A 23,273-nucleotide genomic window follows, 5' to 3' on the forward strand; every position below is an offset into this window, starting at 1 on the left:
ATCCGCTGCAATGAGTGTGAAAGAAAAGTCCTGAGTGGCATGGTGAGCAGAGCGGGGTCAGGAGGCCCATTTTTAAGGTATTAATAATAGGGCAGAACTCAGATTCACAAGAATCCCAAAGCCAAGTGCATTCGCAAACACATCTCCCAGTCTCAGCAAAGTCCACAATGCTCCATGATCTGGGAAAGGGGCTCTGCATAAAGCCAACATTCATCCATCAGTGCCTACAAATTGTCACAGGGCCTAAGAGCCTCCTCATCCAGCCCCCAGGAGCCCAAGTGCAAAGAAAGCCAAGGCAGGCAAGAGAAGGTACAGAGCGGCAGCCCAGAGAAGGCAAGAGCCCAGCAAGGGGGTCCAAGGAGAAAGCCCTGAACACACAGACCGGAGAAAACCCACCAACCATCACCTGCCCACAGTAAAGCCATTCTGCTCATTAAATCACCTACTTCTTTTGGAAGGCCCTGGCTAGAGAGAGAAACAGAAAGAGGGAGAGAGGAAAACAGAATATTAATCATCTTGCTGTGGAATGAGTGGTACTGGTCTATCCTGAGACTAATCTCATCTCATTTGTAAAATGAGGGGGTAGGTGTCCAAGTTCTTACAGAGTAGTGAAAAAGAAAAAACATTACAGTCAGACAAATCCTGGCTCCACAACTTTTTTTTTATTTATTTCTTACAACTTATTAACTATGCACTCTATGTCACTCAAGACCTCCATTTTTAAAAAATATTTATTCTTAAGTTTTAGGTGGACACAATATCTTTATTTTACATTTATGTGGTGCTGAGGATTGAACCCAGTGCCTCGTGCATGCTAGGCGAGCACTCTACCACTGAGCCACAACCCCAGCCCCTCAAGACCTGTTTCTTTATTGTAAAACAGAATTCCTGTATCCAGTGAGATTAGATCTGTGAATAGATGCTTATAAAAGAAACTTATTCCCCACTCCCCATGGAAAATTCCAGTTGTTAGGCCCACGATCTGTGCAATGGCTCTGATCCACAAAGTCTCAGAGACCAGGTTTCTTCTGCCTCGGTGGCCTTCATTCCAGTCACCTCGAGGTTCAAGGTGGCTGCTCAAATTCCTGCCGTCATGTCTGTATTCTAGTTTCTGTCATCATGTCTGTATTCTAAGAGGATAGGTAAAAAATTGGAAGCGACAGAAGAAAGTTCCAGGAAAATACCATAAAACAACTCCGCTTACATCCAAAATATAATCTCATGGCCATCTCTACCTGTAAGGAGGAGACAGTCACATATCAGCTAAGAACTGGGGTTCTGTGACTGTAGAAGAAAAGGAAACTGAATAGTTCTATGACATCCCCACTCTCGTTTTAAGGATTAAGTTGAAAAATAATACAAAGTGCCTAATGCTTCCTAGGTTCACAAATAGTGGGAGGGCCAACATTCCCTATGGTAATGTGGACATGTTATGACCAGTGTTCCCAGGAGCCTTTTCCAACCTGGTCCACCCATCATTGTCTCTTCTCTGGCCACCCCACACACAACCTACAACCCGGCCACACCAAACCCATCTCCTCCTTTCATGCCTCCAAACCATTGCACTCACAAAACCTTCTGCTAGGAAGCCCTCCTCAAGCCGTCTGCAGGAATGAGCGCCTCTCATCAACATTCCAGAATGTTCTAGAAGGTTCTTCACCTCACGGCTGCTCTCCCGGTGCCAGTGTTCAGTTCATCCGAACAACTCTAGGACACAGACACTATGTTGCTCCCATTTTACATGTTCGGAAACTGACATACGGGGAGGTTAGATAGCTCATTTGAACTCACACAGGTGGTATAGAGCAGAGCCGAGACTCAAACACAGGGAATTTATTGGACCTGAGTCTAATCTCTTAGCCAGCACAATAGGCCGCCTCAATTACCTGCATTAGGGGTACTAGGATTATTCTTTTTTTTTTTTCTGGTGGTGGTGCATTATTATAATAGACAATAGCAGGATTCATTTTCACATATTCATACATGCACATAACATAATTTGGTTAATTTCATTCCCAGTACTTCTCCTTTCCTTTCCCTCTAACTTGTCCCTTCTATTTTCATGAGATCCTCCCACCCCTCCCCTTTGTTTTTCTTTTTTTTCCTCTAGCTTTCATCAGTGAGCAAAAACATACAACTCTTGACCTTCTGAGTTTGGCTTATTTTGCTTAACATAATGCTCTCAAGATCCACCCATTTTCTTGCAAATGACACAATTTCATTCTTCTTTATGGCTGAATAAAATTCCACTGTGTACACACATCACATTTTCTTTATTCATTCATCCGCGGATGGACACCTAGGCTGGTTCCACAGTTTGGCTGTTGTGAATTGTGCTGCTATAAACACGGGTATGCATAGATCCCTGTGGTATTGATGACTTGAATTCTTCAGGATAAATGCCCAGGTGTGGTAAGGCTGGGTCAGTCAGTATGTAGAAGGCCGGCTCCATGCCTAGTCTTTTAATGATCTAAGTGTCCTTTTAGTTCAGGGATGGTCAAATTCTAACCCACACGCTGTACACAGCCCACTGCCTGTTTTTACAAATAAAGTTTTATTGGAACACCTCTGCTCCCACTTGTTTTCAAGGGGAGGATTGCATAGCACCACAGAAACCATATTGCCCATCAAGTGTCAACGCTTTCCTATCCTGCAAAAGTCTGCCCTCCCCTGTAATGGACTGGGCTCAGTGAGCGCCTCAAGGCAGGATATCCTCTAGGCCTTTGTCCTCTGTTGTTCCCAGATTCTCACATGGCATCTGGCTCACACACAAAAGGCACACAGGACATACATGGGGTATTAGCACTGCATCAGGCCTCTTTACATGCAAAGAGGAGTGTGTGCGACAGAGGATGCTGCAGCTCTCTCAGGACCTTGCACTTCCTCCATTGTGTTCAGAGTGGACTTCACAGCCCGAAGGCACAGGGAACTGTTGGGGTGCATTTCATTACATTATTAGCAGCCCACCAACACCCCAAAGGACTGACCACCATAGAGAAAAGTTGGGGGTCATCGGTATTGTTCACCTCATCTACTAACTCCCCTGAACACAGGCCCAGGCAGAGCCTCCAATTCCACCATGCTCAGAGCCCAGGGTACCTTGTAGCCTCATGTGGGCCAAGTGACAGTCTCACAGATAGATACATAAAATCCCAGAAAAGAGTCACTAAAAACTGGTACCTCAAAAAAAAAAAAAAAAAAAACTGATGCTGATTGCCTTTCACTTTTTTATATTTCCATTGATACATTTATAGAAAGGGACAAAACCACACAAAAACATAAATAGTCCCCCTTAAAACTACAACACAAAAAGAAAAAGTTATTCATGGCTCAAAGGCTTTCTCTGACCTTCAACGAACAGAACTGCCACACAAAGTCCTGTAGAACGTTCCCTAATTTTATCGTTGTTACTGATATCATGGCAAGGGACACGAATAAAGCACTTTCCTTCTGGGCTGTAACCACATTCAATCCAGTATGGGTTATCAAAAATCAAATTCTGGACTGTTTTCTTTTTAATTCAGACTTGGCCTGGCCCCAAATCACATCAGCGGGAGCCAGAAGAAATGCAAAAAGCCTCCCGCGTTTCCGACACAATCATTTCAACCTTCTTTCAGGACACAAAGGCCCAAATTGCTTCTTTCTTCCCAGAGTCCTCAGACGACCGTCCCCAAGCTGACTGTGAGGAATCTCAGGCTAGGAAGCAGAGATGGCCTTCTACTGTGCAAACCAAAGCACTTCGGTCACCTGGGTCCTCACTCATGGGAGGAACAGCTAAGACACACCTGCAGATTTGCTAAATCTAAACCGACCTGCCCATTCATACATACTCGAGTCCCACAAAGACATATACTCACTGGCTTGTCTAACACAAGACTCTCGATCCACAAATGTCTACTGAGAACCAATGCTACAGTTTGGATCTGGAATGTTCCCCAAAGTACCATGTGTTCAGAGGTGGGTAGTTATGGTATGGATGTGAGGTGCCCCCCAAAAGCTCACATGTGAGACAACGCAAGAAGGTTCAGAGGAGAAATGATTGGGTTATGAGAGTCTTAACCCAATGAGTGGATTAATTCCCTGATGGGGATTAACCGAGTGGGTGTGGCTGGAGGAGGTGAGAATTGGGGGCATGGCTTCGGGGTGTATATTTGTATCTGGCAATTGGAAACCTGTCTCTCTGCTTTCTGATCACCATGTGAGCTGCTTCCCTCTGCCACACTCTTCCTCCATGCAGTTCTGTCTCACCTCGAACCCCAAGGAATGGAGCTGGCCTTCTACGGACGATGACTTCTGAAAACGTGAGCCCTCAAATAACTTTTTCTTCTCTGCAGTTGTTCTGGGAGTCGCAGCAGCAAAACAGCTGACTAAAACAGTGGAACTTTGGGAAGTGATTGGATCCTGAGGGCTCTGACCTCCTCAGTGGATTGGTCCATTGAGAGGAGGATGGACTACTGGAGGGGGGGGACCTTGTGGGAGGAAGTAGGTCACTGGAGGCTGTGACCCGGAAGGGTTTATCTTCTCTCGGACCCCTTCCTCTCTCTGCTTTCCAGCTTCCATACGAAGAGCAGTTTCCCTCCACGATGCCCTTCCGCCATGCTGTTCTGCCTCATTTCAGGCCCAAAGCAATGGAGTCCACTGACCATGGACTGAAACTTCTGAAACAGTGAGGCAGAATAACTCTTCCCCTTTTCTAAGTTGTTCTTGTCAGGTATTTTGGTCATAGCAATGAAAAGCTGACTAATAACCTACTACATGCCAAGCACCAGGCTAGGCTGGAGCCTGCGGGAGCCTCGCAAGGCTACAAAGTTATCATCTTTTATGGATGAGGAGACCAAGACCTAGGGAGTTAACAACTTGCTCAGGGTCACTTAGCAAAAAGAGGCAAAGCTGGAACGTGAAGGAGGTCCACCCAACTGCACCAGCCTGAGCGCCTGCCGATGGCCCCTCTGAGAAACACTGCAACTGGCCTGAGGAACAGGCAGTCGCCTGCTTTCCAAAATTGGCCAGAGTGGGGCACAATCCATCCACCTGTACCCTGCCACTGGGTTCAGCCACTCTGGAAAAGAGCCAGCCCCTTTTTACATAGAATGCACCTATCCTATGACCCAGCAATTCCAATCCCAGATATTTACCCAAGAGAAATAAAAGCATATGTCCACACAAAGACCTGCACACAGAGAGCAGTTTTATTTATAATAGCCCCAAACTGGAAACAACCCAAATGTCCTTCCACAGGTGAATGGATAAAAATATTATGTATATCCACAGGATACACTATCACTCAATAACAAAAAAAAAATTATATACTACTGATGGGCAGAGCAACACGATGCATCTCAGAAGGTTATGCTGAGCTAAATAAACCACACTCCAAAACAGATATTCTGTGCGGTTCCATTTACATGAAATGCAAGAACAGACAAAACCAATTCACAGTAACAGAAATCAGAAGGGATTGCAGAGGGAAGACCGCTGGATGGAGTGAAGCCCAAATAAAGTTCCAGGCAGGGAGGAAAGTAGAAATATTCTGTGCCTTTTGGGGCAGTGGTTACCTGACATAAACCACTGTCCAAACACTAAAGACCTGAGCACTTACTAAACCACTGTCCAAACACTTAAGACCTGAGCACTTATTTCATGTTGATCGTTACCTGTAAGGAAAGTCGTCAGGTTAATTAGTGAGTCATTCTGATGATAAAATGGAAAATGTGAATTATTTCACGTACATGTCTAAGTGTGGTTGCTCAACAGTATTTAAAGAAACCCCAAAGAAACTCTGATTTGCCCATTAAAAGGAAATTAGGCTTATTGGCTGGCATTAGAAACAATTTGCCTGACAATATTACGTACCTTGCATTTGCCCAAGGGGTCTGTCTAGTAGACAGAGATGAATGAGTCCACCAACCCTTCTTAGCAAGCCCACTAACAGTCATGACAGTTCTGTGGGCCCTCCCAAGGAAGAGATGCTTGTCACCATGGCAACCACTGAAGGGTGGGAAACGGGGACGAGGAAAGAAGGCAGAGATCTTAGGAACCAGCTTACAGCTACCATGTGGGAATCTGAATAATGCCCTCCACCCCCAAGATGCCCAGATCCTAATCCCTGGAACCTATAAACATTGCCTTATACGGCAAAGACTCTGGCATGTGGCAGATGTGATTAAGGATCTTGAGATGGGAAGATCATCCTGGATTATCTGGGTGGGCCCTAAATGCAATCACAGGAGCTCTCCTAAGAGGGAGGCGGAAGGAGGCCTGGCACACACAGAAGGCACCTAAGGGATGTGCCGAGGCAAAGACAGAGGTGATGCCATTACAAGCCAAGGACCGGCGGCAGCCACCAGGAAGTGGAGAAAGCTTTTCCCTTAAAGTCTCCAGGAGAAGTGCCAATATTTTGTTCTGCCAACACCTTGACCATGGCCCAGTAAAACTGTTTGACACTTCTGGCCTGCAGAACCGAGAGAATAAATGTGTGTTGCTTTAAGCCACCAAGTTTGTGGTCATTTGTCGTAGCAGCCATACAGAACTGATAGGGACTAGAAGCCCTAACTACTCGGATAGCTCTGGCCAGTGGTCCATGTTTCCCCTCTGTCAACTCAAACTTCTAATAAATATTCAAAATAACAAAATCCATTTTCTTTCTTGAAAGAAAATATCAGAAAAATATCTTCATTCACAGGGATAGTAAGCAAAGATTTCCTAAACGGGAGTTTAGGAAATTAAAACTGAAAAATGTGGCTATATGAAAATTCACAATTTGTGTTTATCAAGAGACCTAGGAAGAAGCTGGGCTCACTGAAGCACGCTGGTAATCTCAGTGACTCGGGAGGCTGAGATAAGAGAATGGCAAGTTTGAGGCCAGCTTCAGCAACTTAGCAAGACTCTGTCTCAAAATAAAAAAATTTTAAAAAGGACCAGGAAGGTAGCTCCATGGTGGAGCACCCTAAGTTTCATACCCAGCAAAAACCACCTCCCCCCAAAAATAAGAAGAAGATGACGATGAAGAAGAGAAGCAAACACACCAGTAAGAGATGAAATTGCAAACCACTGAGAGAGGAAACTACCTGCTTTGTGTGTATATGAGGTGCCCATGCCCACATGTGCACATACCAAAAAGAATTGGTTCCAGAATATATAAAGAATGCCTAAAAAAACACCAGATGTGGTGGTGCACACCTGTAATCCCAGCAACTCAGGAGGCTGAGGCAGAAGGATCACAGGTTCAAGGCCAGCCTCAGCAACTTGGTGAGACCCTCGGCAACCTAGCAAGAACGTATCTCAAAATAAAAAAATTAGAATCCTGGAACCTATAAACATTGCCTTATATGGGATGTGGCTAGGGATGTGGCTCAGTGGTAGAGTACCCCTGGGTTCAATCCCTAATACCAGATAAATAAAAGAATACTTAAGATTCACTAAGAAAAAAGCAGACAGCCAGTTGACAGGTAGGCAAAGGGCTCAAAGAGCACCTCACGAGACATGACGTCCCAATGGCCAATCGACACGTGGAAAGTTGCTCAACGTCATCAGTCATCAAGGAAAAGGCAGGTTTTATATCTCAAGGAGATACCACCACTCTCCCATCAAATGGCTAAAATGAAAACAAAGAAATCTGTCAAGGGTAGATAAGAATGGAGAGCTCCCAGAACTCTCTCACACTCCTGGTGGGGGTATAAACGAATCGGACCACTGTGGAAAGCTCTCAGGCAGTATCCACGAAGCTGCACAGTGGAAACACTGGATCCCAGTATTTCCACTCCTAGGTTGCACACCCACAGAAATGCACACTTCTTGTCTCCAAAATACATGCATGAGAATATCCACGGCAACACTATGCAGAAGGACCCCAAACTGAGAAGTACTCATATCCTCAAAGACCAGACCTCACAATTATACCCAGAAACACAGACGAGCCTCACAAACATGTTTAAAGAAAGAATCCAGACATGAACGATCACACGGGTCACATACTGTATGCTACAAAACTAATTCAAAGGGAGGCCAAACGAGTCCATGCTGTTTCAGCGGAGAGGGTGGATAGTCTGGGACAGTGGCTGTTAAGGGACAGCACGGGTGGCAGGTGTTGGCTGCCATTCCTAGATCTGGGTGTGCTCCTTTGTGAAAAATTCATTAGCCTGTGTTTGCTCCTGATTTGTGTCCCTTTCTAAATGTATGTTAGACTTCAAATGTATGCCACCACTTACACAGAGACGATGTTAAAAAAAAAAAAAAGCATGACTTTGTTTTTTCTCAACAACTTTCTCAAACTGCAAAATAGATGCAAGTTTACCATACAACAAAAAAAAGAGAATAAAGTAAAAAAAATCACTCATCATCCCACCATCCCAAGAAAACTAGAGTAATCATTTTGGGATAAATTTCCTCTAATACACATTTTTTACACCATTTAAAAGTCAGAGAGGACAAATCCTGCAGGGAGTAGCTAATACAAAGCAGGTGCTCAATAAATATTTTAAACCATAAGTGAATAAATCTTATTATATTCTGTTTTGTAACCTAGGCAACATCCCTTTATTATTACTGTCCATGAAGCAATCCAGTGTCCCTAAAGGATTTTGGTACGCAGCCTCAGAACAGTCTGGTAGCCCAGGCAGCAAGATGCAAATACTTCCTAAGCACACACGGGCAAGAAAGTAAAACCCAGGGCAGTGATCTTCAACTTTGATATGGCCAATTACCTCAAAAAACACTCATTTTAATTCAGTGTGGTTCAAAAAATTAATATATGCCCCAGTGACTTTCTTTTTCTCGTGTGTGTGTGTGTGTGTGTGTGTGTGTGTTCGTGCGCACACTGGGGATCAAATGCAGAGGCTGTGCATTGCATGCTAAGCAAGTGCTTTACCACTGAGCCACACCCACATCCCAGCTGCTCCCCAGTGGCTTTTTTTTTTAATGGGACAAGTAGCCCCAAAATGCAGGTGGCTAACTTGCATTTTCAAAGCATGTTGTTAACCAGGGTGAGCCAAAAGCAAGCCCTGGATATTTGGTCACTAACAGCCCACCTGGGTGGGTGGGCCCTTCACCAGCATAGACACGTCACAAGGAAAGTCAGAATCTGTGACCCAGAAGAAACAGGCTAATGGACAGAGTGCAGGACAAATGATATACTTATTAACGCAAGGACAAGCTGGCAAAAACAGGTACAAAGTCAAAAATTACAATATTAATATTACAATATTAATGATAATGTACTATATTATTTTACTATTACTATTAATATATTATTAATTATAGTATGCATAATTATAATAGCAATAATGTTAATAATAACTAGCATTGGCCAAAATAGAACTAAATGTTGGCTTAATTACTTCTCTTATTAAGTTGATATTACTACCATGGTTTGGATGTAGTTTGTTCCCTCCAAAATTCATTTTTGGAGTAACATTGCTGAGAGATAATGGGACTTTAAAGAGGTGTTTGGGGCATGAGGGATCCACTCTCATGAAGGGACTATTGCCATTCTCCAGAGACTAGATTAATTCTGGAAGAAGCAAGTTCTTGCCCTTTTGTGATTGAATTAGTTGCCATAAGAGAAGGCTATTATAAAGCCAGGCTGCCCTTCATTTTCTGTTTCTTCTGTAGGTGCAACCCCATTGCTCATAATGTAGTTCCATTTGGTTTGTGACTAAAATTAACCTTAAGGCAAATGAGTTCAATTTCCTACGGGGTGTAGGCATCTCAAGGCACATAATCCAAAGAGAACTCTTGGTTGTCCCTCATCCTATCCACAAAACACATTTTTCTCTTGTGATCTTTGCCTCTGCAAAGGACACCTCAACCTCTCAGTCTAAAGCCAGCAATTCAAGGGTTATACTTTTTTTTTTTTTTTGGCTGGGGGGAGTACCAGGGATTGAACTTAGGGACACTTGACCACTGAGCCACATCCCCAGACCTATTTTGTATTTTATTTAGAGATAGGGTCTCATTGAGTTGCTTAGTACCTTGCTTTTGCTGAGGCTGGCTTTGAACTCATGATCCTCCTGCCTCAGCCTCCTGAGCTGTTGGGATTACAGGCATGTGCCACCGAGCTCAGTTCAAGGGTCATCTTTGACCACTCTCTTTCCAAACCTTCACATCCAATCCAATAGCAATTTCCATGCTTTCCATTTCAGATATATTCCTTCTCTTCATTTCTCTTTCCTCCCCAAAACCAAGTCTCAGCATCTCTAGACCACTGGTCTCCCTGCCTCATCACAGGGTCCCTTGAAAATCTCATCACAGAAGCCAGAGTTTGAACCAATTACCATGTCACCTCCCTGTCTAAAATTCTTCTGGCAACAACAACACAGTCTGAGATTCCTAGCCTGGCCCACACCAGGTGCTGTGTAACCTGGCACAGCCTGTCCCCCCAGGTTCTGGAGGTCTGTTCTCCTTGATTCCCTCCATATGAAAACCATGTGAGTGATAAAATAGCATTCAACAAGAGCCAGGCACAGTGGCAAACACCTGTAATCCCAAAAGGCTCAGGAGGCAGGAGGACTGCAGGTTCAAGGCCAGCCTCAGCAACTTAGTGAAGCCTAAGCAACTTAGCAAGACCCTGTGTCAAAACAAAAAATAAAATAAGGGGCTGGGGATGTGGTTCAGTGTCCAGTGCCCCTGGGTTCAATCCCAAGTAGAGAGAGAGAGAGAGAGAGAGAGAGAGAGAGAGAGAGAGAGAGCACATTCCACATGAAAATGTGAATAGCAGGAGACCCAGATCCACACATAAAATGGTTCCCACAAATATCGGCCTTTATCTCCTCATCCCCTTTTTTAACCTTCCTGACACACTTCCTAAATGTTCTTGTTCCTTGGTTTAGATGCATTTACTCCTTAAGGCCATCCTGCAAACCTAAAATGTTTTCTTTAAATATGTATAAGAATGAGTTAGACAAAACCCTCCCACCATGTTTCCCTCGCCCCGTGCGTGTGAGCCAGGCATTCTGTGCACACTCTCCTGAGTATATTCCAAAATATGAGTTTTCTCGCCCATGAATTCTCTTTGTGTCATTTATCTTGTGTTTGGCCCTAACTGCCTTCCCAAGGCCATGTTGATGAGGCTGGGGGTACTACAAATAAATTAAGGCCTAATATACCACTGAATGTTAAGATGTAAGCTTTACAAAAGCAACTTAAGGGCAGGAAAGAGGACACCAGCGTAAAAACTCCACGGGTGACATTCAAGGACTGGGGCACACCTTTGGCCTGTGTTTTCTACACTGGTGTGTTAACTCCAACATGACTTTCTTATGTTCCATCCTTGTGTTTTATTTTATTTTATTTTGTTTTTTTTGTCTTAACTTTTTCCTTGGCTGCCAAGTTCTACAGTCATTTACTTTCTTTTCATTGACATAATCAAGATGATGAAGGCTCTTTATGCTCCTATCCATAAGCTGTGACTGGTACTGTCATTTCACAATCAATGTGTTTTTGTTCATGTTTTAAAATTTAAAAAAAAAAAAAAAAAAAAAACATGTCATGCGTGACTGATGTTAAGTCCCAGAAGCTGGTAAGGAGCATTATCAATGGCACAGAAACTTAGAGAACTCACCAAGAATTCTGTGGCTGGTGGCTTGTCATTAACTTGCAAGTAATTTGAAAAGAACTGCCAAAGGAAGAATCTGTGAGTTCCAAAAGAAAGGTGGCATGAATTAGCCCAACTGTTTGCACAAAGACATTTTCCTGGATGAGAGGAGTGGTAGACTCACTCTACTGGTCAATTCAAAGTTTCCTCCATAAGAATACACCCAGGGGTTTTGTTCTCTGGAGTCACTCCAGCTCAAAAAACATAACCTGGCACACAGTAGATGCTCAACAAAATGGCCTCTGAACAAATGAATATATTGTCAAGGTTTCTGTCTTTATCCTGCTCTCTCTTTCTTCTCAAGGAGGCAGATTTCCCTTTTCCCCTGGAGAAAGAAGTGTATGATCACTGGGTAATTATAAATCTTCTCCAGACCACTAAGGGACCCTCAGCCATAGTTCAGAGAACACAATGTGGGAAGATATAGACCCTGGCACAGAGACATTAACCATTACACACAATGCCTTTGCAGTCAATGGGAGACTTGGAAAATGGGTGAGTCCACTGTGACAAGAACAAATATTGGCAGACAGCTATAAATCACAGTACTCAAACTCAATAAAGACGAGACTTCCTGTAGGCATGGTCAGTAGTATACCAATATCGCACTTTACTTAGGTAGCTTTCAACAAGATAGGTATGTTATCATCATGATCATTATACCTGGCTATTTTGCTTCTTCTTAATCTTACCTCCAATCTAAACACCACAGTAAGTTTAAAACTATGCAAAAGTGCCAGGCATGGTGGCAAACACCTGTAATCCAAGCTACTAGTGAAGCAGAAGAGGATCGAAAATTCAAGGCCAGATTCAGCAACTTATTCAGACCCTGTCTCCAAATATAAAGGGCTGGGGGTATAGCTCTGTGGTAAAGTGCCCCTGGTTTCAATCCCCAGAACCAAAAAGAAAAAAAGCTATTCAAAAAGAACATTACTCCAATTCCTCTTAAATCCACTCAAAAAAAAAAAAATCCTTTAATGCACATTGAAGGCAAAATACTGTATTCAACCAAGTAAAACAACTATAATCCAGGGTTAAAGCTCTGTTGACCTCATAAACTACCTGAAGAAAAAAACATTAAAATTGATTACCCAACAAACCAACAAAATGCTGTTGCTGACAGGGTAGCTTGAGGTGTCATTAATAAGACACGATTTCCAAGAACCAAAAGCAGACTTAGTCATCTCAACTCTCTCCCATCCTACGCACTCTACCTATTCTTTTTCATCTTTCAAGAATTGAAGGGAGAAAGGAAGGGGTAAGAGCAGACACTGAGACTATTTTGAGAAATTAAAAAAAAAATTCAAAAGTTAAGTGCCCTTTCTACTAACATAGTAACACATCTCCCAGGAAACCCAGGTGACTCTGAAACTTCTATATCTAGAACATCAACAGAGAAACAACTCAGTTTCCATACATCCAAAGTCCTCTTCCTCCAAGCTGAGTTTCAAGTAAAACAGCATGCTGTTTCTGCTGGAAGCAATCTGAATCTTTCCAGTTTCCAGGAAGAGACAACCAAAAAATCTGGTCCACCCAGCAGAGATAAGCAAGACTTTGCAGGATGTGATTCAAATCTGCTAAGAGCCATGGACTATTGAAGGGAGGTCAAAGGATCTCACCAAAGAATCTCCCTAGTGCCCTTGCATGGCATTTGTGTTTTTGTTCCAGCTTGTTTTTCAAAAACCAAGTTAAAAAAAAATTAGGAGTAGTGCCATATCTGATCCTTATTAAGTTATTCCTCACAATTGTAGTCCATTTAAGATCACCTCGAGTACATAGGCAGCACCTTTCCTTGACATCCCCATCCTTCCATGTGTCTGTCCATAAGTCGGCTTCCCAATTTTGAGGCCAAAGGGGAGAGAGCAAGAAACTTCAAAAGGCATCTAAAGGGAAAAATAATAATTTAAACGACAGAATTTCCATTTTTGAAAGGGGGAGAGGGTCTTTTGGATTTTTTTCCTTTTTTTTTTTCCTTTATTTTAAGAAACTTGCATTGCAGAGATTGGAGGTTGGAAGCTGCGAACTGAGGAAGGGGTATACACGCCCGCCGGAGGACACTGAGAAAGACAAGTGGCAAGATCTGTTGGTGGCACTGCTGTTTTTAAACACCAAAGTTTAAAACTACGTTTTGGGGAGAATTGCTGTGCTCGGACCGGAGGACCAGACGTGCTGTTTCAACCGGGCACAAAGCACGCCTTCCCTGCCTGCCTTTCTCATCCATTCTTAAGGGTGCGGGAAACTGCTGGCAGACTAGGCAAGGGAATCAACCAGCACGCTCCTCCTGTCACTCCAGACCCTGCAGGTACCAGCACAGAAGAAAACCAGGGCTGTCGCCTCCCTCCCCGCCACTGCGGTGTGGTCGCAGGGTGGGGCCCCGGCGCACCCTATCCTGGGCACCCCACCTGGAAGGGAGTAGGGACTCAGAAAGGGCACGGTGCGGAGGCAGCACCGCGATCGCGGGTGGCACCATCTCGCGCGCACACAAACACACACTGAGCAGCGCGGGGAGGGGCGCGCGGTGGCGCGGGCGGTGGCGCAGGCGGCGGGCGCGTTACCTGTTCTGCCAGCCCTGGAGGAGGTTGGTGTATTTGCTGAGCACGCCCTCGAGCGCTGGCTCCCGCCTGCGGCTGCCTCCCCCGGACGGGCTAGCGGCCACCGAGCCCGGGCTGCTGCGGCTGCCCCCGCCGCCCAGCCCGGCCGCCGCCGATCGGCTGGAGACCCCTCGGCCAGCCAGGGAGCAGGAGGGCGAGGAGCCGGCCGAGGTAGCGCGGCTGCTGCTGCGGCTGCTGCTGTTGCTGCCCCCGCCGCCGTCTGCGCCCTGGGCCGCCCTCTCCATGGTCCCTGCGCGCCCGGGACGCGGGTGCCCGCCGCGGTGGCGGCTGCCGCTGCTGCTACAGCTCCGGGCGCCCGGGCCGCGCGTGGCTGCTCCAAATCCCCGGGAAATGCCTGACTCATACAGGAGGAAGAGGAGGAGGAGGCGAAGGAGAGCTGGGAAGGAAGCCAACGGGGCTGGATGCAGCTGCGGCCGCCCCTCCTCCCGCCGCGGCCAGAGCCCGGCCCCTCCCTCCCTCAGCACTAGTTTCCCGGGCAAGTTCGGAGCTGGTGGCCGGCTCAGCCAGCCCTCCTGGGCTTCCTCCTCTTCTTTTGCTTCTCCGCGGCCGCTAAGGCTCGGGAAGGTGGAGGGGGGTGCTCCCCAGGGCCGATCGACAAGGTGGGCACGCCCTAAATCCACGCCCTGTCGCCCTAGCGTTCCTTCTGCCGCCCCCTCTCGGATCCGAAGGGGCGTCAGGGAATCTCCGCGCGTCACTCCCCACCCCCAACCCACCTCGGGACCTGGAGGAGGGACGGCCCCACCCACCCGGTCCACCCGGATATGGACCCGCCCGGCCTGACTCGAGCACATTCCCTCTCGCTTTCTTCCGCACACAAGCAGGGGACTGACACGTACACAGTAACCTGGAAATTGGCCTCACCGGCAGAGCAAAGTAACAGGACAGCGAGGCCCTCCGAGTTCTAACTACGGGTCTGGAGGGGGAGGGGAGGACAGGTGATTCTCTCGCAGGTGAGCTCCCCTGGGGTGTTATCACGCAAAGAGGGCAAATGCATAACGGACACCAGGTTAAGGAACTCTCGTGAGATGAAAGAGCTCTCAGGTTCGTGCAACTGCTTCCTTAAATCGAGTGACCTAGGGAGCTCACTTTGCCCACATTAATCCCCCCTCCCTAAAGGACACATAAATTAACAAATCAAAACTTCCCATTGTTACCAGACTGCACCATGCACTTTTGGAAACCAGAGACTGAAACCGATGAGACTACACGGAAGGCAAGTGAAATGAACAGACACTTAACGAATCTAAGTATAAAAAAGCCCTCAAGATACACTGCACTTCAACTCGATTGATTTCAACTCGGTTGCTCCATCCAAATGTGTTGCTCTTTAGCAAAAGTAGATGAGTTTCACTGTCTCCTCTCCACTCATAATTTTTTTGAATATAAATATTCATTGCAATCTGGAAGTTTCTAAAATTACCTAGGAAAAAAGCTCTGAGGAGCTCGGACTCCTTCCTACACACACACACACACACACACACACACACACACAGAAAACACAAAACCAAAGGTGATAGATGATAAGTGATCCCTTTCCAAAGCATCTGCAAACCCCTAGAGCAGCTAAATAATTGAACAGTTTAAAAAGTTAGTAGATGGAATAGAAGTAGTTCTCATGGGGGCAATTCCCCAGCCTGAGCCCTTTCCTGTCTCGCTCAAGAAATATTCATGGAGAAATTTCTGGGACCGATGAGAAGTGGTTTTACAGCCAAATAAACTATAATCCCAGATGTCTCTACACTGTAGAAGAAAAAAAAATTTTTTTTCCAGGAAAGAGAGTGCATAGACCAACACTGAAACCAGACAGAGCTTATGTTAACTTATGACTTTGATCAAGTTACCTCTTAAGCTTTAGTTTTCTCACCTGCAAAATGGAACTAATACTGGCTGTGATGAACTCTGAAAGAATGTATATTTGTTCAAAATATTTACTACCTCTTCTAATAAGAGGAGCCTTGACCTTAGACTTGCCCTTGAAATTGCTCTGGACAGTGGAATATGAACAGAAGTGATATGCCACATCCGAACATAAGCTTCAAGAGCTGTCATGCAGTTCCACCATTTTACTCTTTTCCTTTATACCATGTGAGTAGCATGTCTCAGATAAGGGCTCTCTTTAAGCTTGGATCCTGGAAGTACAAAATATGGACTGTAGCAGAGCCAAAGCCAGTTAGCCCTGGCCATGCCGTGTTCACAAAATATTTGTTTTAAGCGATTGAAGATTTAGCATCATTTTGTAAAACAGCATAACTTTGCCTATGCCACCTGATACACTGATCAATATGTGAATGTTCATCCAAAGTCCTTCATTGACATCAAGACTGAGCAAGTGGGAGCACACTGAATGATAAATGTCAGTCATCCCTCTTTTTTTTTTTTTATTGGCGACTACTACTCCAAGCTCCTACTAAAAAGGGAGATGTGACATCATTTTATTTCATATTGTCTAACCTATACCACCATTTTTCCATCCTACCCAGCCAATCTATGACTGGTTGAGCTAGCACAGTAAATTCTCTCACCTTGGGCTAAAAAAAACTGAAACCTTGAGACAGTCCAGTTGAAAGGAGGAAAGAGCTAAGTTGAAAAGAATTGTCAAGACCAGAATGGGCCAGGGGCAAGCCAGCTGTGTGGGATCAAAAATAGCCTAAGAGAGCTGGGGCTTCCGCTCCTTGCTAGAGTGCTTGTCTAGCATGTGTGAGGCATTGGGTTTGATCTGCAGCACCACATAAAAATAAATAAATAAAATAAAGGTATCGTGTCCATCTACAACTAAAAAAAAAAAAAATCTTTTTTTTTTTCCAAATAGCCCGATAAGTCAGTCAGTGACAAGAGGGGAGTGGAAGGGATGTGCTGACATGGGTAGGGACAATACCATGCAAGACTGATGAAGCACATGCTGGTCCCTCGCTTGCAACACTCTTCCCTGCTCACTTCACCTGGTTGTGCAGGGAACACAAACTTTTGAATTAGAAGTCACTTATTCTAGGAAGTGTTCCTGTACCTACACTAGTATAGCAAATAAGGAAAAAATACCTTCAGAATTCTCTTCAGAGAGAAAATGTCTTCATGTCAGAAAATCAATTTGAGAACAAATACATAATAAATTGTCAAAAAATACTTGTGATACATATGATTAAAATTATTTACAAAATATATGTGTCCAATATCAGAGTCTTTTCTTTAATTTACCAGGATTGCATAGATCATTAATAAAAATTGAAATATAATTAGGATGGCTGGAAATCTAACAGCCATCTCGGGTCAGGTGAAGACTTTGAGAATGGAAGCCATGCATGATGAGAACAAGAAGACAAATCTCTCAAAATAATGGACAAAATCAGTAACCCCAGGAGGGAGCCAACCCCTAACCCCTCACTTTGTCCTCCACATGAATTGGATAGCTGGTCTGAAGTTTACAGTAGTTCTGTTATACATATGTTTTATTGTCTATTTGTTTGCTTTTGGTACTGGGGATTGAACCCAGGGTGTTCTACCACTGAGTTACATCCTCAGCCCTTTTTTATTTTTTATTTTGAGATAGGGTCTCACTAAATTGTCAAGGCTGCCCTCAAACTTGCAATCGTCCTGCCTCAGCCTCCAAGTCTCTGGGATTACAGGTGTTCATCATTCCACCCAGCACTAGTAATTGCTTCTGAAACCCCCTCCTCTTGCTGAATGTCATTCATGCTGATGACACATAAAGCCTTAGGAGGAGTAAGTGGACATTGACCTAACATTGACCTAGTTGGCCAAATGAGGTGAGTAAAGCCTGCCTCAAGTAGAGAAAAGTTTATCACAAGCAGGTCATCCTCTGATATCAACTTGGTCATTTCTATGTTAGAAACACCTTATCTGATCTGTTCTCTGCACCAAATAATAGAACAATAACAGCTAATATTGAGCACTTACTGTGGGTAGACACTGTATCAAGTGTTTTACACACAGTGACCCACAAATCCTCACAGCAGCCACATAAGGAGGCCCCATAGTTTTTACTCCTATTTTCAGGTGGAGGAAACTGAATCAAAGAGAAGTTAAGCAACATGCTCCCTAATTCTCCTGGAGTCAGGATTTGAAATCAGGCAATCTGATTACTGAGCTTGGGTTCTTAACCATGTTATTCGACCTGTGATGACGTTTCATAATGGATCCAGTTTCATTTCCTGTACTTAATGAAACCACTGAAAGGACCACTCAGCGCCTGGAATTCCATTTCCTGTTATATTTTTGCTCACTTAGGAATTGATTCTCCCATCACCAACAGAAGTGGGGAGGTGCTTAGGCTCCTAGAACCCAGCCAAGGGCCTGTACACAATGATGCTCAATAAATGTTTAGTGTTCAAAACCCAGAAACTCAGAGAGGAGGAGCCAATACTGAACCAAGGTCATCTGACCGTGTTCTTACAAATATATTATACTGCTTGAACTTGAGGTGTGATGTTCAAGAAGACAATGCAAGAGGATTCAGAGGAGAAATGATTGGGTTGTAAGAGTCTTAATCCAGTCAGTCATTTAGTTCCCCTGATAGGGCTTAACTGAGTGGTAACTGAAGTGGTAGAGTGTGGCTGGAGCATTGGGACGTGGCTTTGGGTATATATTTGTATCTGGTGAGTAGAGTCTCTCTCTGCTTCCGGATCATGACGTGAGCTGCTTCCCTCTGCCACACTCTTCTGCCATGATGTTCAGCCTCACCTTCAGCCCCAAAGAAGGGAGCCGGCCCTCTATGGATTAAGATCTTTGAAACTGTAAGCCCTGAAATACACTTTTCCTCCTCTATAATTGTTCTGGTTGGGTCCTTTAGTCACAGCAGCAAAATAACTGACTAAAATGAGGAGAAGAAAATGCCAGAATTACAGTACAATCTGCCATCGAGTAAATGAGCAGCACCATGAAGAGTTACATCCAGGGAAACCAAATAGCTGTGAAGGTCATATGCAGCTCTGTGGTACAGCTAAATATGCATTATATTAATATTCTTTAAAAATAATATCACTGTTTTTATTGTTAATTTTATTTTGAAAGATGCTTACTTTTAAAAATTCACAGATACCAAATTATAAGGCAGAAAATGAAAAAAAAAATAATATTCCCTCAGAGGAAACTACTGCTAAAAATTTATATATGTATATATATATGTGTGTGTGTGTGTGTGTGCGTGTATATGTATGTGTGTGTGTCTATATATATATATATATAGACACACACATATATATATATATATATATATATATATATATATATATATCTTTCCAGACACTTTTCTATTCAGAGATATGTATCATTTTATTCAAAATCAGGTGTGTACAATAAAATACCTAATATTTTTAATGTGCTTTGTTCACTCACTGAAGAATGCAGTGTGGTCAATTTCCTTTAAGCTGTGCAATCCTTTGTAACAGTTTCAGAGTGGTCTGCTGGATACATCTACCCTGATTTAATCATTCCACTACTTATAAACACTAGGATATAAAATTTTTGCTATTATGAAAAATGTCCTTTCTATTATCTTTTACCTAAGTTTAACTATTTCCTTAGAATAAGATACAGGAATTGTCATCACTGGGTCAAAATCAAAATATAAATATGGCTGTGTGCTGCAGAAGTACCTCTGGAAAGTGTGGGTCAGTTTTTACTGTGCTGATCCTGGCTCCATGTCACATGTTTGAGCCTTGGTTGGATGGCCTAGGTAGGCCTCGGCTGGGATAGTCAAGCTCTCTCTCCTCCATAGCTGGGTCTCCCATCCTCCATAGCTGATCCGAGGCTTGTGCTCAGGGTATGGGAGGGATCCTGAGAAAGGAATCACAAAAGACCTCGGGAGCCTGAAGTCACTTCTGCCACATTTCTACAAGCAGTACTGGAACAATTGGACGTACATGTGCGAAAATACAGAAAGACCTATAGCTCACACTGTATATAAATATTACCTCCAAATGGATCATATACTAAAATGAGCCAGCGCAGTGGCACATGCCTGTAATCTCAGCAGCTCAGGATGCTGAAACACCAGCTTCACAAAAGTAAGGTGCTTAGCAACTCAGTGAGACCCTGTCTCTAAATAAAATACAAAATAGGACTGGGAATGTGGTTCAGTGGTCGAGTGCCCCCGAGTTCAATTCCATGTACAAAAAAAAAAAAAATACAAAAATGAAAAATAAAAAAAAAAACCTAGACTTTCATAAGAAAACATAGCAGAAATATTCATAAACTTGGGTTAGAAAACAGAGCAAACACATGTTGCCTTTTATGCAAATAGAAGGACTGAGAGGACAAAACCAAGGTCCTGGGGCCAAGAACCATGGAGAATTATTCCCAAGCTTGAGAACTAATCAAGTAATTCACCCACTGTGATTTCAGTTGCCATGGACCATCGACTCCTTGCCATCTGTTCCCCACTTTTTTAAAAATATTTTTTAGTTGTTGATGGACCTTTATTTCACTTATTTATATGTGGTGCTAAGAATCGAACTCAGTGCCTCACACATGCTAGGCAAGCACTCTTCCACTGATCTACAACTGCAGCCCCTGTTCCCTACTTTTGAACAGGAATATTGATAGCAGTTACCCCACACCTGTTGCCCCATAGGAAACGGAGTACAAAGGGCACAAGTAACAGTGTCTTAGCTTCACAGGCTGATGGAAGGGACTCCTGGAGGTAAACTTAAAAAGACTCTCCTCACCTAGATCCAACCTGGATGACAAGACTGTGGCTTCAGTCTGGTGCTGTGATGATAGAGATCCTTGGGATCATCAAGAAGTGGGATGAATGTGTTTGGCATGTGCAAGAATAGGAATAACTTGTGGCCAGAGGGTAGACTGTAATAATTTCCAAGATAAGCTCATAAATTCTGTGATCCTATTTCCCTCAATAGGTGAAGTGTGGGATGGACTTAGTGACCCACCTCTAATGAATACATTGTGACAGCAGTGGTGACATATTATGTCCAGGATCACATTTATGATAAGACAGTGTTTTTCGTCTTAGGCAAGTTTTCCCTGAATCTGTCTCTCTGACTTTTCCTCTCTCGTTATTCTCTCTAATGAATCCAACTGCCCTGTCTGTCAGAAGGACACTTGGGTGGCTTTTGAAGAGGCCCATGTAGGAGGTATTAGGGCATGTCAGCCACTATCTAAGTCAGCTAGGAAGCAGATTTTCTGGCACCTGCTAACAGCTACCTGAGTGGCCTTAGAAGCAGAACATCCCCCGGTGAGACTTGAGAAGATGACAGTGCTGTCTCTCGGCTTGACCGCAGCCTCCTTACATAAATAGTTCTTAGAAGTTTGTTTGTTTGTTTTTGGGTTTTGGTTTTGTTTTGTTGTTGTTGTTGTTGTTGTTTTGTATCAAGGATCGAACTCAGGGGCACTTGACCACTGAGCCACATCCCCAGCCCTATCTCGTATTTTATTTAGAGACAGGGTTTTACTGAGTTGCTTAGTGCCTCACTGGCATTGAACTTGTGATCCTCCTGCCTCAGCCTCCCTAGCCGCTGGGATTACAGGTATGTGCCACTATGCCCAGCCCATAAGTAGTTCTTAGATAACACATCAACAGAAGGATACATGTTTAAAAGATATTTATAGTTGTAGATGGACACAATACCTTTATTTCATTTATTTATTTATTTTTAATATTTTATTTTTTAATTGTAGTTGGACACAATATCTTTATTTTATTTATTTTCATATGGTACTGAGGATCGAACCCAGTGTCTCACATGTGCTACGCAAGTGAGCTACAACCCCAGCCCACAATCCATTTTTTTAAATTGGAAAATTAGACAATAAAAATTAGAAATTTTTAGCTGGGTGCTGTGGTGCACCCCTGTAATCCCAGCAGCTGAGGAGGCTGAGACAGGAGGATCATAAGTTTAAAGCCAGCCTCAGCAAAGGCAAGGCACTAAACAACTCAGTGAGCCCTTGTCTCTAAATAAAATACAAAATGGGCTGGGGATGTGGCTCAGTGGTTGAGTGCCCCTGAGTTCAGTCCTCAGTACTCCCGCCCCGGAAAAAATTAAAAATTTTTAGTCTACAAAATACAAACAAGAATGAAGTAACAAGCTAACCCCTGGGAAAATAGTTACAACAAATCATGTCTCCAGAATATACAAAGACTCTTGAAATCCAGAAATATGTAATAAACTTTATTTTTAAAATGGCTAAAAAAAATTTAATCAATTCACCATAAAGATATGGGGTTGTGGCTCAGTGGTAGAGCGTTTGCCTAGCATGCATGAGGCCTGGGTTCGATTCTCAGCACCACATATAAGCAAGTAAATAAGTAAAGGTCCATCAATAACTAATAAAAATTTTAAAAAAAAACAAGTACCCTAGGTTTAAGGGGAATATATATACAGCGCCTGGCCTGAGCTGGGGAAATAGCTCAGTTGATAGGGTGCTTGCCATGCACCATAAGGCCCTGAGTTTAATCCTCAGCATCAACAAAACAAAACAGACAAAAAAGCCCTGTCCAAAAATGAAGTGATACATGTGTAGTGTGATCTGAGCAGCACAGAGCCACTGTGAATGACCATCCAACACACCTTCCCTCCCCAACTTGTCACCTGACAAAATGCTCAGTGAAGGCTGGAAACAGAATGAATCCAATCTCAGCATTTTCTTGATAAAGAAAATGAAACTCAAAAATAAGGAGGAGACTCCCCCAGGGTCACACAGTGAGTTGGAGGAAGAGTTGGGGAATGCAAATTAAAACTACAACTGCCCGTCTTCCGTAGAATGTTCTTGACTAGATTTCATTTCAATGGCAGTTTTAAGTGGTGTGCAAAATAATCCTTCCAACTTCCTAGCAAGTAGGCCAAAGCAGCAGATGACCAAAACAGCAGAATACTCCAGGGATGTGAAAAAGGAAAAACAATTCAATGTTCCTATAATGAAAATATCTGTCCAGAGAAACCTTTTAAATTTAACTAAGAATTGTAACTTTCTTTGGACTGCAATCTACAGGGAACATCTTGATTTCCCTCAGCTCTCCCATGCAGGAGAACAATGGCATGATTGTGGATTATTTTGCTCAGAGTGGTTCTCAGCTTCTAAATAGGAGCCAACTTGTGTAG

The 23,273-nt window shown here is 43.8% G+C and overlaps 1 protein-coding gene across 2 annotated transcripts in view; it reads right to left on the reverse strand.

Moving 5' to 3' along the window:
- Window positions 1–14,884, reverse strand: part of Osbpl10 (oxysterol binding protein like 10) — a 275,538-nt gene extending 260,654 nt beyond the window's left edge. Inside the window, exon 1 of one of the 2 annotated variants that reach the window (XM_046437455.2) lies at window positions 14,146–14,884. In XM_046437455.2, coding sequence (XP_046293411.1) covers window positions 14,146–14,426 — 281 coding nt within the window. In that variant the 5' untranslated portion in view covers window positions 14,427–14,884. The remainder of the gene's footprint in view (window positions 1–14,145) is intronic. The other variant, XM_046437454.2, reaches the window with a different exon arrangement.
- Window positions 14,885–23,273: the final 8,389 nt, after the last annotated feature.

This window comes from Marmota monax, unplaced genomic scaffold (assembly GCF_021218885.2).
Source record: "Marmota monax isolate L192 unplaced genomic scaffold, Marmota_monax_Labrador192_F-V1.1 WCK01_AAM20220418_F8-fsc00021, whole genome shotgun sequence".
In the NCBI taxonomy this organism is placed as follows: domain Eukaryota; kingdom Metazoa; phylum Chordata; class Mammalia; order Rodentia; family Sciuridae; genus Marmota; species Marmota monax.